At 36.1% G+C, this 14,650-nt stretch overlaps 1 protein-coding gene across 7 annotated transcripts in view; it reads right to left on the bottom strand.

Annotated features, from left to right (window-relative positions):
• OXSR1 (oxidative stress responsive kinase 1) overlaps nucleotides 1-14,650 on the bottom strand; it is an 86,661-nt gene that overhangs the window by 24,397 nt on the left and 47,614 nt on the right. For all 7 annotated transcript variants that reach the window (XR_009492278.1, XM_059879694.1, NM_001075892.2 and 4 more), the window contains 3 exons: nucleotides 8,517-8,626; nucleotides 5,684-5,785; nucleotides 2,474-2,607 (listed from right to left, as the gene is read on the bottom strand). Coding sequence is in view for 6 of the 7 variants with exons in the window: in XM_059879694.1 (XP_059735677.1) it covers nucleotides 2,474-2,607; nucleotides 5,684-5,785; nucleotides 8,517-8,626 (346 nt within the window). In the remaining variant the exon portion in view is untranslated. The remainder of the gene's footprint in view (nucleotides 1-2,473; nucleotides 2,608-5,683; nucleotides 5,786-8,516; nucleotides 8,627-14,650) is intronic.

Genomic DNA, 14,650 nt, shown 5'->3' with positions numbered 1-14,650 from the left:
AACACTGCTGTGCATTATAATCTCTGGGAGTTTAAAAAAAAATCCTTTCAACTAAAGAGATGAGGGTCATAATCTAGCTATGTAAGAACAAGGCAGCAGGTATCTTAGGTTTTGTATTGCCCTCCTGGAATACAGTTGGCATACCAGATGGGAACTGCCACACGAGAGAAATAAACTATCTTACAAATATAAAAAATCCCAGGCTGTTCCCTGTAACAGTTACAGCAGAATCCGTGGGGGCAAACCTGGGTGCGGTTTTTAGAACTCTGCAGGTGGATACCAAAGTGCACTCAAGCTTGAGAACCAGGGCCTCAGAGGACTCTCATAGAAATCAAAAGACAGAATAAACGTGAAGTGCTATGCAAACTCAAAACAGACGTTACCATTCCTACTTTTCATTCAGTCACAATTTCAGTATGTTTAACAGTTTAACAACACTGTTTTTTATGATTTGTTCCTTTCTTATGGGCTCACTTCCTCTTTCTAAAATACACTTCAGAGGAGTTCTTTATGTGATAAAACATGACTGGAAAACTCAATTTTTGACTGAAAATTATTTCAGAAATTAATTTCAAATAATTTCAAAAATTATGCTTACTGGTGAATGAGTTTGACTAGATTTAGAGAATTCTGGGTTAACAGTTATTTTCTCTCAGCATTGTTCCACTATAGTGTTTGGCCTTAACTGTTGCTATCGGGGAAGTGGTTTGTCCATCTGCCTGCTATTCCTCAGTTAGGTAATCTGTTCTCTCAGGCTGCATTTAAGACCTTCTCTTTGTATTTGTGTCCACTAGTTTCATGACAATGTATACAAGTGGAAAAAGAGGGGTACTGCGTGGAATCAAGGACAATAATTCCTTAGCCTGAAAATACAGATATCTCATCAATTCAGAACATTCTTGGCCATTATTCCTTCGAATGTTGCTTCCAGGTCACAGTGTGGGGTTTCACTGTGTGTTTATAATTCTGGATTGTGATCCCTTCAGTGCAAGAATTGCAGCGACCTGGGTGTTGGAAGTAGTCTAACAGTGCAGTTTCTGATTGCTTCTGCCAGAAACAAAACTGGCTTAGTAATAACTGTTTTACTTTCTAATCCTGTGGGTTCCTGGATAATATGGGTATAAATTCAGACTGTAAACCTGTGGAGTGTTGAAGTCAGAGGGCTTGATTATTCAGGAAAGATTTCTGTTGTGTTTGTGTGATGACAGATTTTTGTTGTTGTTGTTGTTCTCTGATCTATCCTTTCACACAGGATGCATACTTATCAATGTTCTAGCTTTAAGCAGAAATCTCAGTTCAAAATACCCATATGGGTGGGCCCTGTATCTCATTTTTAGCCCACTTGGAAGTTAAAACTCCAAACCAGTAGGTTACTAGACTGAACAGTGTCACACTGAAGGCAGCACAGGATGAGTTTATAATTCTTGGATTTATGGCTTCCTTGTTAATTCTGGCATCTGAAGACCTCCCTTTATTACAAGTTCATCTCTATTCTTATGATTTTAAGTTTGACAGATTTGTCCAGAATGTCTAAGTGTTTGTAACAGAACTCTGTTATTTCAGTCAACTAATTTGGGAGAAGCAAAACTGTTCCCTATGTTTTAATAACAATGTATTAAGAAAGAGGGAAAAAAGTTCTAAAATGACAGGTTTGAACTTTCCTGCCTATTTTTCTTACCCTTTCCAATATTTGCAACAGTAAATTTTGAAGCCCATTAAATATACTGAAAACATGATCAAGGAAGTCAATTCAAACCTTTTAGTTTTGTTGAGCTTTAGAAAAATCAAAAAAATCTTTTAGTGCTACGAAGCCGAGTGGTCTATATACCATGTGAAACAGAAAAATATGACAGAGTGAGAACAGGGCCCAAGATTAGAAATCAGGAGTTCTGACTGATGTCAAAGATAAAAGATTATGTGCAATAATCTTTAACTTCTATGCTTGTTTAATTCATAGATACAGACATTAGATGATCATGTTTCTTTAACTCACCTGCCATTCAATCTTTCTAGTGTTAATAATAAGCTCTTTGATATTTTGGTCTACTTAACTAAAATACCTTTCCAATAAGGAAGAAAGTATGACTATTTGACATTAAATATAGTATTTGCTATTTCTCCTGTTAATAAAATCATAAAGAACATTAAGATACTGGTTTATTTATAACTCTTATATGCAAATTAAAAATAAGCCCTCCCACTAACTTGGCAGCTCATTAACAAATACATTTATAACTCTAAGAAATTAACCAAGAAATATCTTAACTATTTAGGGTGCACTGTATACTAAAAAGAAGGGAGAAAGTATATAATTCACTATTTTCAATTTAGTATAATGGTCAGTGTATATTTTTTTAATGTTTAAGTTTAGTTCTTTTGAATTCTCTGCACACGTATGTATGCATGTGATTCTTAGCCTTCTGCAATGGTTTATATATTAGATGAAGAGGATAAGTTTTATCTCATATTTTACCTTTTTTCTGGATCTTTTTGAAGGCACAATGAAATCATTTTTCTAAATGATTTTCCATATTTTTTCAGCATTTCTTTATCTTGAACACCAGTTTCCAAAGAAGGAGGATCATTCTGCAGTGTCAGCATTAAAACCTGTGAGAATTTTCAACATATTGTAAACTTCTGAAGATTCAGTAATCAAATATTGTGGCCTCAATTTTTCAATATAGACAACCTCCAAACATCTGAGCAGATTTTATTATCTGAAAGTTCACATCTAGATCAGTTGTTTGGAAACTAGAGCTATTTAGGTGTTTTCCAGATAAATAATATCCTATAGACAGCTGGCTTCCCGGGCAATGTGCCTGCAAAGGCTCAACTGTATCAGCACTGTATTATATGTCCTTTAGTTGAAATCTTTCCTTCCTGTCTTCCATCCAATTCTTACACCAGCAAACTTAAAAAAAAAAAAGCACAAAAAAACCACGGCACAATTGTGACCTTGCTAACTTTACCTATTCATAGCTCTGTTTCAACTTGACCCCTTGTAACCTGGCCTTCTCTTCCAAGAATGCCTCAAAAACTTCGATCACAGAAATCACTGATGATATCCTAGTTAACAAAGCTATAACCATTTTAGTTTGCACTCTTCCTACCTTCCCTGCAGCAACTGTCCATCCTGAATCGCTTTCTTCTTTGACTTACATGGCAACACACTATCTTGATGCATAGAGACATAAGTAACAAAGGATATGAAGGATATGAATAGGATATGAAGTAATCATATCCTATTAATATGATGCAATTGGGGTGATTTTCTATACTGTTTGACTTTTCAATAAAAGCATAACCCATTTTTCTAAGCACAAAGTCAAAACCAAAATCAAAGTCAATTTATTATTTGCTATTCAGATTTAATTTATATTTACTAAAAGGGGATTACTAAGGTTGCAAGTATTTCTCATTTTGAGCAAATAGGTTATTAACATGTGTATGTCTGGCTACAATTTCAGGAGTCACTGCCTACAATAATATAAAGCAAACCTCATCTTTCTCCCTGACCTCCTTTCAAGAATAAGCCATTTCTTGTGCCTCAAAATAACCTCCCACTTTTTAACAGTTATAAAGAGCAATCCTTTTCAAAACCTTGTGAATATTCATTTACATCTATCAATCTTGACCTTTAGGAAAAAACCAAGGCCTTGCACTGTTTATAATAGCCAGGACATGGAAGCAACCTAGATGTCCATCAGTAGATGAATGGATAAGAAAGCTGTGGTACATATACACAATGGAATATTACTCAGCCATTAAAAAGAATACATTTGAATCAGTTCTAATGAGGTGGATGAAACTGGAGCCGATTATACAGAGTGAAGTAAGCCAGAAAGAAAAACACCAATACAGTATACTAATGCATATATATGGAATTTAGAAAGATGGTAATGAAAACCCTTTATGGGAGACAGCAAAAGAGACATAGATGTATAGAACAGTCTTTTGGACTCTGTGGGAGAGGGAGTGGGGCATGATTTGGGAGAATGGCATTAAAACATGTATAATATCATATAAGAAACGAATCGCCAGTCCAGGTTCGATGCAGGATACAGGAAGCTTGGGGCTGGTGCACTGGGATGACCCAGAGGGATGGTATGGGGAGGGAGGTGGGAGGGGGGTTCAGGATTGGGAACACGTGTACACCCGTGGCAGATTCATGTTGATGTACGACAAAACCAATCCAATATTGTAAAGTAATTAGCCTCTAATTAAAATAAATAAATTTAATTAAAGAAAGAAAATAAGGCCTTAGAGTACCACTAACCTTTCAACCATCAAACATAAAGGTTAAAAAACATATACACACGTTTTGAATATGGACATACAGAGAGGTTTTTCATACTATTCTTACTGATTTTGTCTCTCTCTACGTTTTTAGTGCCTTAAAGGGGACAGAGTAACATTTTAAAGGTTCTAAAGTGCTCCAAGAACATAGATACATGAATATCACTATGACAAAAATTCACAATGGTGCTCAGCATTTTAAGGCATTTTGTAAAGCGGGCAAGCAAACCTATAAACAATGGCTAGAGCTACAAATAGACAAATAGAATTCATGTGCATATTCTCACTTAGGGGTCACACAGATGAAAATGGTTGCCAATAGTATTGGCAGGACCATCTTGAAACACAAAAAACTCATTTATTACTAATGTTGGGGACATTAGGATTAACAACTACATTTTAGGTAACTACTCCCTCAGGATGGGGGCTTCCCAGGTGGCGCTACTGGTAAAGAACCTGCCTGCCAATGCAGGAGACGCGAGAGACACAGGTTCAATCCCCGGGTCAGAAAGATCCCCTGGAGTAGGAAACGGCAACCTGCTCCAGTATTCATGCCTGGATAATCCTACAGAGGAACCTGGTGTGCTACAGTCCATGGCATCATAAAGAGTCGGACACGACTGAGCAACTAAGCACACACACACACACTTCAGGATGTAACAGGCCTTTAAATAAAAGATGTTTAATGTCTTACCACAAAGCAAACTTCTATTCAATAACAAAGAAAATAATACATATGTATGGCACATGAACAATTTGCATGGATCTAACATATAAGAAGCACTTAAAAACAGTGGGTGACACAGATGAGTGCTCAATGAATGTTAGCAATAATTACTATTTACATGGAACTCTTCCAACAACCTTAAGAGGTAGACATGATCATCATCCCCACTGAGGCTGCTCTACACAGGTGTCTGTGGGGAACACATACTAAAATGAGACAGATTAGATCCAAACATCAAACTAGTTACACAGTCAGGAGATGGTGGGTCATCAAGTAAGGTCAGTTACAATGTAAAGCTACCCAGTATTACATACCAAATATCTAAAAGAGATTCTAACTGCTAAAGAAGTTAGAAGGAATGCAGGGCAGAATACAATGGATAAGAATGTCAAATGATCCCACAAACACAAGAGCTCCAGCTATGTGTGTTATTTACATGCAAATGGAGGATAAAATGCTAATATGAATGGCTGAGTTACTGTAAATGAGGACAATTACTATTTTTATAAACTCTTACATTCACATAGTGTTTTAATATAAAAATACTTGTTCATATACTAATAAATCTACATAATTCTTAAAAAAGAATGTCACATGAGGTGAGCCTCTGACAGAGAACTGAGACATGAGCTGGCAGGGTATTATGGATAGCAGCCTCACCTTCATCGGTGGGTACTTATGGTAAGGAGCTGCCCCCGTGGCCAGTTCAATGGCTGTGATCCCAAAACTCCAGATGTCAGCTTTAAAATCATAACCACGAACCTGGACAGAACAGAGAGATGTACAAGATTATTTTAACACCCAGGAGTACTTTCAAGATAGCTTCTAATATGTATCAAGAACCACAGACTTTAAGCTAATAAAATATAATCTAAACTAGGCAAAAGCTAAATTTACTTGATAAGAGGAAAAAAGAAAAAACTGAATGAATGTCCAGCATCAATGGGGAAATGGTTAAGTATTGTATTTTCACTTAGAGAAACATTATACATTCAACTAAAAGCAATATTAATGAATCCTATATGAAAATATGGAAAACCACTCTATGATATAATATGAGAAAGCACTTAAGAAAGAAGATTACAATATTCTTCAAAAGTGTTGATACTATTACAAACAGGTATACAATCTATTAAAGAAAAAACTAGAAAGACCTAGAACAAAAATAAAAGTTTGGCAGTCTTTTGTTTTCTAAATTTCCTATGTTACAATATTATTTTATCACCTTAATTTTTGGAGTGAAAAAAATTACAAGGGTAAGAATATGTTTAAAGTTGCTAGTATGAATATGTTGCCAAATTTCTCTCCTTTATACTGTCACCAGCATGTTATAAATTAAATATTTTAATTTTCTATCCTAAGCAATATAGGAGCAGAAACAGGATTTGGGAATGTGTGGTTTGAAACCTAAAATTAAAGCTCCATATTATATACTGCCTCAACATGGAGTAAATAGAAGGACCTGTAATGATCTAAGTGAAAGTTCCCTACCCCACTGTCCTCCCAAGGAGAATGTACCCTAGGCCCTAAGCCCTGCTTATCAAATGATCAGGTGCAGTTCCTGTTTATTCCTGAGAAGCAGGTTTCTGCTCCCTGCCAGCCCTTAGAAAACAAGCCAATCATACCTTCACAAGGAAACCAAAGGGCACATCACTTTCTTGATACTACAAAGCCTGTCTCCTGTAGCAACTGTTCATTCCCTTCCTAAGTGCAAACCCGTAAGGCATGCAGCGTCCTGTGCCTCCAGGTATGTGTACAAGCAAATAATAAATTGCGGCCAATCTCATCAGGCCCAGTGTCAGGTACCTGCATGCTCAGCCATCTCCATAACCCTAGTGTGGGAAGTCTTGACCCACACTAAGGTCAATACAGGCATTGTAACAGAGTGAAAAGTAGATTCAGTTCTACATATGGAGTTTGACATAAGACACTTATGTAAAACACCTACAGGGAGTTGGAATACCTACCCAATTTTCAAAAAGCAAGACTCAACTGGATACAATTTATAAATAATGAACAATGAACAGGTGGGAAGTAGAGACAGAAACAGCAAGTATGTGTAGTCAGAGATGAGGTGCTGGGAAGCAGTGTTGCTTGGCAGTAGAAGGAAAGCCAGAGAGAAGTCAGAGAAATGGCCTAATAAGCAGGAGAATGAGGAAGCTAAAGATGTCAGTAAAGGGCATGCCAGTCAGAATGGCTGCTAACAGAAAGTCTATAAACAATAAATGCTGTAGAGGGTGTGGAGAAAAGGGAACCCTCTCACACTTTTGGTGGGAATGCAAACTAGTACAGCCACTATGGAGAATAGTGTGGAGATTCCTTAAATAACTGGAAATAGAACTGCCATATGACCCAGCAATCATACTGCTGGGCATACACACTGAGGAAACCAGAACTGAAAGAGACACATGTACCCCAATGTTCATCGCAGCACTGTTTATAGTAGTCAGGACATGGAAGCAACCTAGATGTCCATCGGCAGATGAATGGATAAGAAAGCTGTGGTACATATACACAATGGAGTATTACTCAGCCATTAAAAAGAATACATTTGAATCAGTTCTAATGAGGTGGACAGAACTGGAGCCTATTATACGGACTGAAGTTAAGTCGGAAAGCAAAACACCAATACAGTATACTAACACATATATATGGAATTTAGAAAGATGGCAACAACGACCCTATTGCAAGACAGCAAAAGAGACACAGATGTAAAGAACAGTCTTTTGGACTCTGTGAGAGAAGGCAAGAGTGGGATGATTTGACAGAATAGCATTGAAACATGTATATTATATGTGAAACAGATCGCCAGCCCAGGTTTGATGCATGAGACAGGGTGCTCAGGGCTGGTGCACTGGGATGACCCTAAGGGATGGGATGGGATGGGGAAGGAGGGGTTCAGGATGGGGGACACATGTATACCCATGGCTGATTCATGTCAATGTATGGCAAAAACCACTACAATACTGTAATTAGCCTCCAATTAAAATAAATAAATTAATTAAAAAAAATGTGAGTAAAGGGGAAAAGGTCAACAGTTTCAAATGCCACAAAGAGAATAAAACAAGGAGCAAAATATGAGCACTGGATTCTAGAATTAGCAGTTTCCTTCCATAAGGTGATGGGATGAGTGACATAAACTGCAGTCTGTTTGATACAACCAGGAAATAGGGATGTGGGGAAAACTAGTCCTTCAAAAGCCATGTGTAAAAATATCAGGTCATTTTACTTGTACTAAGGATTTGCCATTAAATCAATCTTAATTATACTATTCCTTAGGTTGCCTTTGTATAAATCTTGAGATTAATATATGTTTTGCTAAGTTCGAGAGTTTGGGGTTTATTTTTAAGCATGATGTCAAGTCTTAAACAAGGAACAGAGGCGTGTTTCCCAAAGCTAACCTAGCAGACCACTCGAAAGCGAACACTGCTCAGTTTTTTTTTAATTTTGTAAAATAACTCAAATCACTGTAAAAAGACAAAAGACCCAGTACCTGTTCCATAACTTCAGGCGCCATCCAGCAAGGTGTTCCAACAAAGGTTTTTCTCACTTTATTCCGAGTAATGTCACCACCAGTTGCTAAAAAAGCACTAACTCCAAAGTCTAAAACAGAATATAACAGCAGGGGATTAAAAGTACAGTAACTAACATAAATACATAGGAAAATAATATAATGTAGTTATGGTCCTACATACATAGTATGACCTTTTCTCATCTTTCTGCTGAACTTCTTGACTAAATTAACATATAGCTTAATGGGTTCCTCATTCTATTCCTCTCCACCTCCACACACCATCTCCTCAGATTTTACTCCTTGCTCCAATGCATTCTTCTCATTTTCCCAAACTGAAACTCTGTATCAATTAAACAATAACTCTTACTGCCCCTTCTTCTCAGCCCCTGGCAACATCGGTTCTACTTTCTGTCTCTATAATTTTGACTCCTCTAAGCATTTCATGTAAGTGGAACCATACAGTATTTATCTTTCTATAATGGAGTTATTTTATCTAGCACAAGATCTTCAAGGTTCATTCATGTTCTAGCATGTGTCAGAATTTCCTTCCCTTGGAGGCTGAATAGTATTTAATTTATGTACATACCACATTTTGTGTATACATTCATCCACTGATGGACACTTAAGTTGCTTCCCTATTTTAGCCATTGTAAGTAATGCTGCTATGAATATGGGTGTCCAGATAGCTGTTTCAATTCCTGCTTTAGGTTCTTTGGGGTTATGTATTCAGAAGTGGAATTGGTGGATCATACAGAATTTTTATTTTTAATTGATTTAAGGAACTGCCATACTGTTTTCCATGAGAACTCTACCATTTTATGTCCCTACCAATAGTGAACAAGGATTCTGATTTCTCCACATCCTTGCTATTTTGTATTTTTTTGATAAATAGCCATCCTAATGGGTGTGTTATTATCTCCTTCTAGTTTGACTTGTATTTTTTCCCTGATGATTAGTGATACTGAACATCTTTCATGTGCTTTCTGAACATGTGCGTATCTTCTCTGGAGAAATGTCTATTCAAATCCATTTTAAAATTGATTTTGTTGTTACTGTTGAATTTAAGGAGTTCTCTGTATATTCTGGATATCATAAGTCTCTTGTCAGATACATGATTTGCAAATATTTTCTCCCATTCTGTGGGTTGCCTTCTTCCTCTATGGATAGTGTCTTTAAGTGCACAAATTTTTAAAATTTTCATGAAATCCAATCTATTTTTTTTGTTTTCTGTTGCCTGTGCCTTTGGTGTCATATCTAAGAAATCACTACCAAATCCAATGTCATAAAACATGTGCCCTGTTTTCTTCTAAGAGTTTTATTGTTTTACGTCTTTATATTGGAGTCCATTTTCAGTTAATTTTTGAATATTGTGTTAGGTAAGGGTCCAAATTCATTCTTTTGCATTGGGATATTTAGTTTTCCCAGAACCATTTGTTGAAAAGACTTTCTCCACTGAATGGCCTTGATACCCCTGTCAAAAATCATTTGATCATATTGTACGAGGGTTTATTTTTGGGCTTTCAATTCTATTCCACTGGTCTTTATGCCAATTTTTATACCAACAACATATTGTTTCTATTACTATTGCTTTGCAATAAGTTTTAAAATCAGGAAGTGTGAATCTTCCTACTTTGTTCATTTTTTAAAAGACTGTTTTGGCTACTTGAGGTTCCTTAAGCTTCCATATGCATTTTAGGATTTTTTTTCTATTTCTGTCCCTGCAAAAAAGTTATTGGGGTTTTGACAGGCATTGCACTGAATCTGTAGATTACTTTGGGTAGTACTAACTTTTTAAAATAATGGTAAGTCTTCCAATCCATGAACAGGGGGGATGTTTTCCATTTATTTATATCCTCTTTAATTTCTTTCAGCAATGTTTTATAGTTTTCATTGTATAAGTATTTCACCTCCTTGGTTATGTTAACTTCTAGGTATTTTAATTATTTTTGATGCTACTTGTATATAGAATTGTTTGTAATATTTTTCTCAGATTGTTCATTGTTAGTGTAGAAAATGCAACTGATTTTTAAGTGCTGACTTTTTATCCTACTTTGCAAAGTTCATTTATTAGTTAAGCAGTTTTTTTTTTTTTTTTAATGTAATGTTATGCTTAGGGTTTTTCTGCATGTAAGATCATAGAATCTGCAGAGATAAGTTTACTTCTTTCTTTTCAGTCTGAATGTCTTTTATTATTTTTCTTGCTCATTTGTTCAATTTAGAACTTCCAGTAGTACTATGTTGAACAGAACTAACACATTCTTCCCATGTTCCTGAACTCAGAGGAAGAGCTTTCAAGTCTTTCATCACTGAGTATGATATTCATGGTAGGTTTTTCATATGTAGCTTTGACTATGCTGAGGAAGTTTCCTTCTGTTCCTACTTTGTTGCATGTTTCTATTATGAAAGGGTGTTGTGGTGGTGGTTTAAGTGGTGCCTGACTCTTGCAAACCAGGCTTCTCTGTCCATAGGATTCTTCAGGCAGGAATACTGGAGCAGGTTGCCATTTCCTTCTCCAGGGGATCTTCCCAACGCAGGAATCAAACCCAGGTCTCCTGCACTGCAGGCAGATTCTTTACCAACTGACTACGAGGGAAGCCCATGAAAGGGTGTTAAATTTTCTCAAATATCTGTGGTGCACTGAGATGACCATGTGGGTTTTCTTTTTCTCTTTGTTCTGGTAATCTCATGTGTAACACTGATTTTCAGATCCTGAACCACTCTCGCATTCCAAAGAAATCCTACTTGGTCATGGTGTATCATCCACTTAATATGCTACTGAATTTGATTTGCCACTAGTATTTTGCTGAAAATATTTACATCAATGTTTATAATAGATACTGGTCCAGAGTCTTCTTTTCTTGGGTTAGTATCTCTGCCTGACTTTGGGAATAGGGTAATTTTGGACTCAATAAAATGAGTTAGAAAGTGTTTCTTTCTCTTCAAATTTTTGGAAAACTTTGAGGAAGGCTGTTATTAGTTCTTCTTTAAATGTCTGACAGAATTTACCAGTTAAACCACTGAGTCCAGTCTTTTTTTTTTCTTAGTCCACCTAGCTAAAGGTATGTCAATTTTGGTGATCTCAAAGAATCAACTTTCGGTTTCATCAATTTCCTCTATTGCTCTTCTATTCTCTATATCCTTTTCTCAACTCTAAATTTTATTATTTCTTTCCTTCTGCTGACTGAGGGTTCAGTTTCTTCTTTTTCTGGTTCCTAAAGCTGTGAAGTTAGGTTGTTGATTTGCTAGCTTTCTTTTTTTTTTAATAAAGCATCTAAAGCTACAAATCTGCCCCTTAGCAATGCTTTCACTGCGTCCCATGAGTTCTGGTATGGTTGTGACTTTGTTTTCATTAATCTCTAGCTTCCTGTGTGATGTCTTCTTTCATCTACTGGTTGTCAAAATCTATTTGTCAATCTATTTTTGTTTAGTTTCCACAAATTTGTGAATTTTCAAGTCTTCTGTGGTTGGTTTCTAGCTTTACCTCATTGTGATAAGAGAAAATACTTTATATGATTATCACTTAATCTGTGGCCTAAAAAATGGTCTATCCTAGAAAATGCCCCTTGGACACCTCAGAAGAATGTGTACACTGCTCTTATTAGGTAGACTGCTTTGTATATGCCTGTTAGATCTAGTCAGTCAATGTGTTGTTTAAGTCTTCTATTTCCTTATATTCTGTCTGTTCTACCCATTATTAAGACCGGAATACTGAAGTCCCTAACTACTACTACAGAGCTCTCTACAGTTCCTTTTAATATTACAGAGCTATCTACAGTACCCTTCAATTCTGTTACTTTTTGCTTCATATATTTTGCTGGTATGTTAATATGCGCGTGAATGTTTATAACTGTTTATCTACTTATTATATCTAATCTTTTATTAATATATAATGTGCTTCTTTGTCTCTTACAACCTTTTAAATATAAAGTCTATTCTGTCTGATATTAGAGTAGCTACCCTGTTCTCTTTGGTCACTATTTGCATAGAATATATTTCCCATCCTTTGCTTCTAATCTCTTTGTATCTTTGGATCTAAAGTGAGTTGCTTATAGACAGCATATAGTTGGATCATGTTTTTAACCATTCTTTTAATTGGATAGTTTATTTACATTTAAAGCAATTATTGATAAAGAGGGACTTACTTCTATCATTGTGTTATTTTTTTCATATGATTTAAAGCTTTTGGGGGGCTTCCCAGGAGGCACCAGTGGTAAATAACTGCCCTGCTAATGCAGGAGCCATAAGAGACATGAGTTTGATCCCTGAGTCGGGAAGATCCCCTGGAGGAGGGCATGGCAACCCACTCCAGTATTCTTTTATTTATTTAATGTATTTGTTTGTTTATTTGTCTGTATTGGGTCTTAGGTGCTCCTGGGCTCCTCTAGCTGCTGTACATGGGCTGGAGGCAAATAGGATCTTAGTTCCCTGACCAGGGATCAAACCTATATCCTCTGCATTGGAAAAGTAGATTCTTACCCTGGACCACCAGTGAAGTCCCCACTCCACTATTCTTGCCTGGAGAATCCCTGGACAGAGAAGCTACGGTACACAGGGTAACAAACAGACACCACTAGAAGCAACTGAGCACGCATGTTAAGTTGCTACATGCAACTTAAAAACAAAACGACAAAAGAATTTGTTCCTCATTTCCTATATTACTGATTTTGTGCTTAACTTTTTGTTGTAAAATGCTTAAAATTTTTCCTCATTTTAAAAATTTGTATTTTATAGCTATTTTCTTTATGGTTACCATGGGGTTACGCTTACCACGCTGAAGTTGTAACACTCTAATTTGCATTTACACCAGCTTAACTTCAATAACATACAAAAACTTTTTTCTTTAGAGCACTATTCTTATCTCTTCAGGTTGTTGTTATCACAGAATTACATCCTCATAAACTGTGTGCTCAAAAACATAAACTAATCATTCTTTTAAATGCATTAGTCTCTTAAATTATGTAGAAAAGAAGATGCGGTGTTACAAACCAATGCTATTGTAATACCAAGTTTTAGACCAATAACTGTTTTCTGTAACGTGTTAGTCTCTTAAATTATGTAGAAAACGAAAAGTGCAGTTACAAACCACTGTTACAATAATAGTAGTTTTTTTATATACCCATGTATCTACCTTTATTGAGTTCTTTATTTCTTCATACTGCTTGGAGTTATTATCTAGGGTCTTCTCATTTTATCTTGCAAGACTCCCTTGAGTATTTCCTGCAGGGCAAGTCTAGTGGAAACATATTCCCTCAACTTTTGTTTATCTGGAAATGTCTTAATTTCTCCCTCACTTTTAAAAGGATCCTTGGTTGACACTTTTTTTCTTTCAGAACTTTGAATACATTGTCCCTCTGCCTTCTGGCCTCCAAAGTTTCTGATGAGAAGTCCGTCTTATTTAGGACACCTTGTATGTGATGAGTCACTTGTCTCTTGCTGTTTTTACGATTCTTTTTCTTTGTCTTTCTTAAGTTTGATTATAATGTGCCTCTGTGAGTCTCTCAGAGTTCACTTTAGCTGGAGATCACTGAGCTTCTCAGACGTTTATATGCATGTTTTTCATCAAGTTTGAGATGTTTTCAGCCATTATTTCTTCAATTACTCTCTCTGCCCCTTTCTTCTCCATCGAGGCCTCACAGAATGTGGATGTTGGTCTGCTTAATGATATCCAAATAGACCCGTCAGACTCTATTCACTTTTTCACTCATTTTCCTTTCTGTTCCTTGGAGAAGGAAATGGCAACCCATAAATCTGTTCCTTAGACTTGGTAATTTCCATATTCAAGTTCACCAATTATTTCTTCAACCAGATCAAATCTGCATTTAAATCCTTCTAATAAGTTTTTCATTTCACAATTCAAGTTATTGTACTTTTTAGCTCCAGAATTTCTTTCTTGTTTCTTTTTAAGTCTTCTCTCCTTATTGATATTTAGATTTTGTTAACAATTGTTGTTTTCAGTTTTTCTGTATCTTTTAACTCTCTCAACATCTTTAAGATGGTTGTTTTTAAAGTCCAATATATCTGCCATCAAGCCCTTTTCAGTGATGGTTTCCTTTGAATAGACCATACTTTCCTATTTCACTGAATGTCTTGTGATTTTTGTTGTTGTTGTTGTT

Source organism: Bos taurus, chromosome 22, assembly GCF_002263795.3.
Source record: "Bos taurus isolate L1 Dominette 01449 registration number 42190680 breed Hereford chromosome 22, ARS-UCD2.0, whole genome shotgun sequence".
In the NCBI taxonomy this organism is placed as follows: domain Eukaryota; kingdom Metazoa; phylum Chordata; class Mammalia; order Artiodactyla; family Bovidae; genus Bos; species Bos taurus.
The sequence above is the reverse complement of the archived record's forward strand: the minus strand, read 5'-3'. Positions and strand labels throughout refer to the sequence as shown.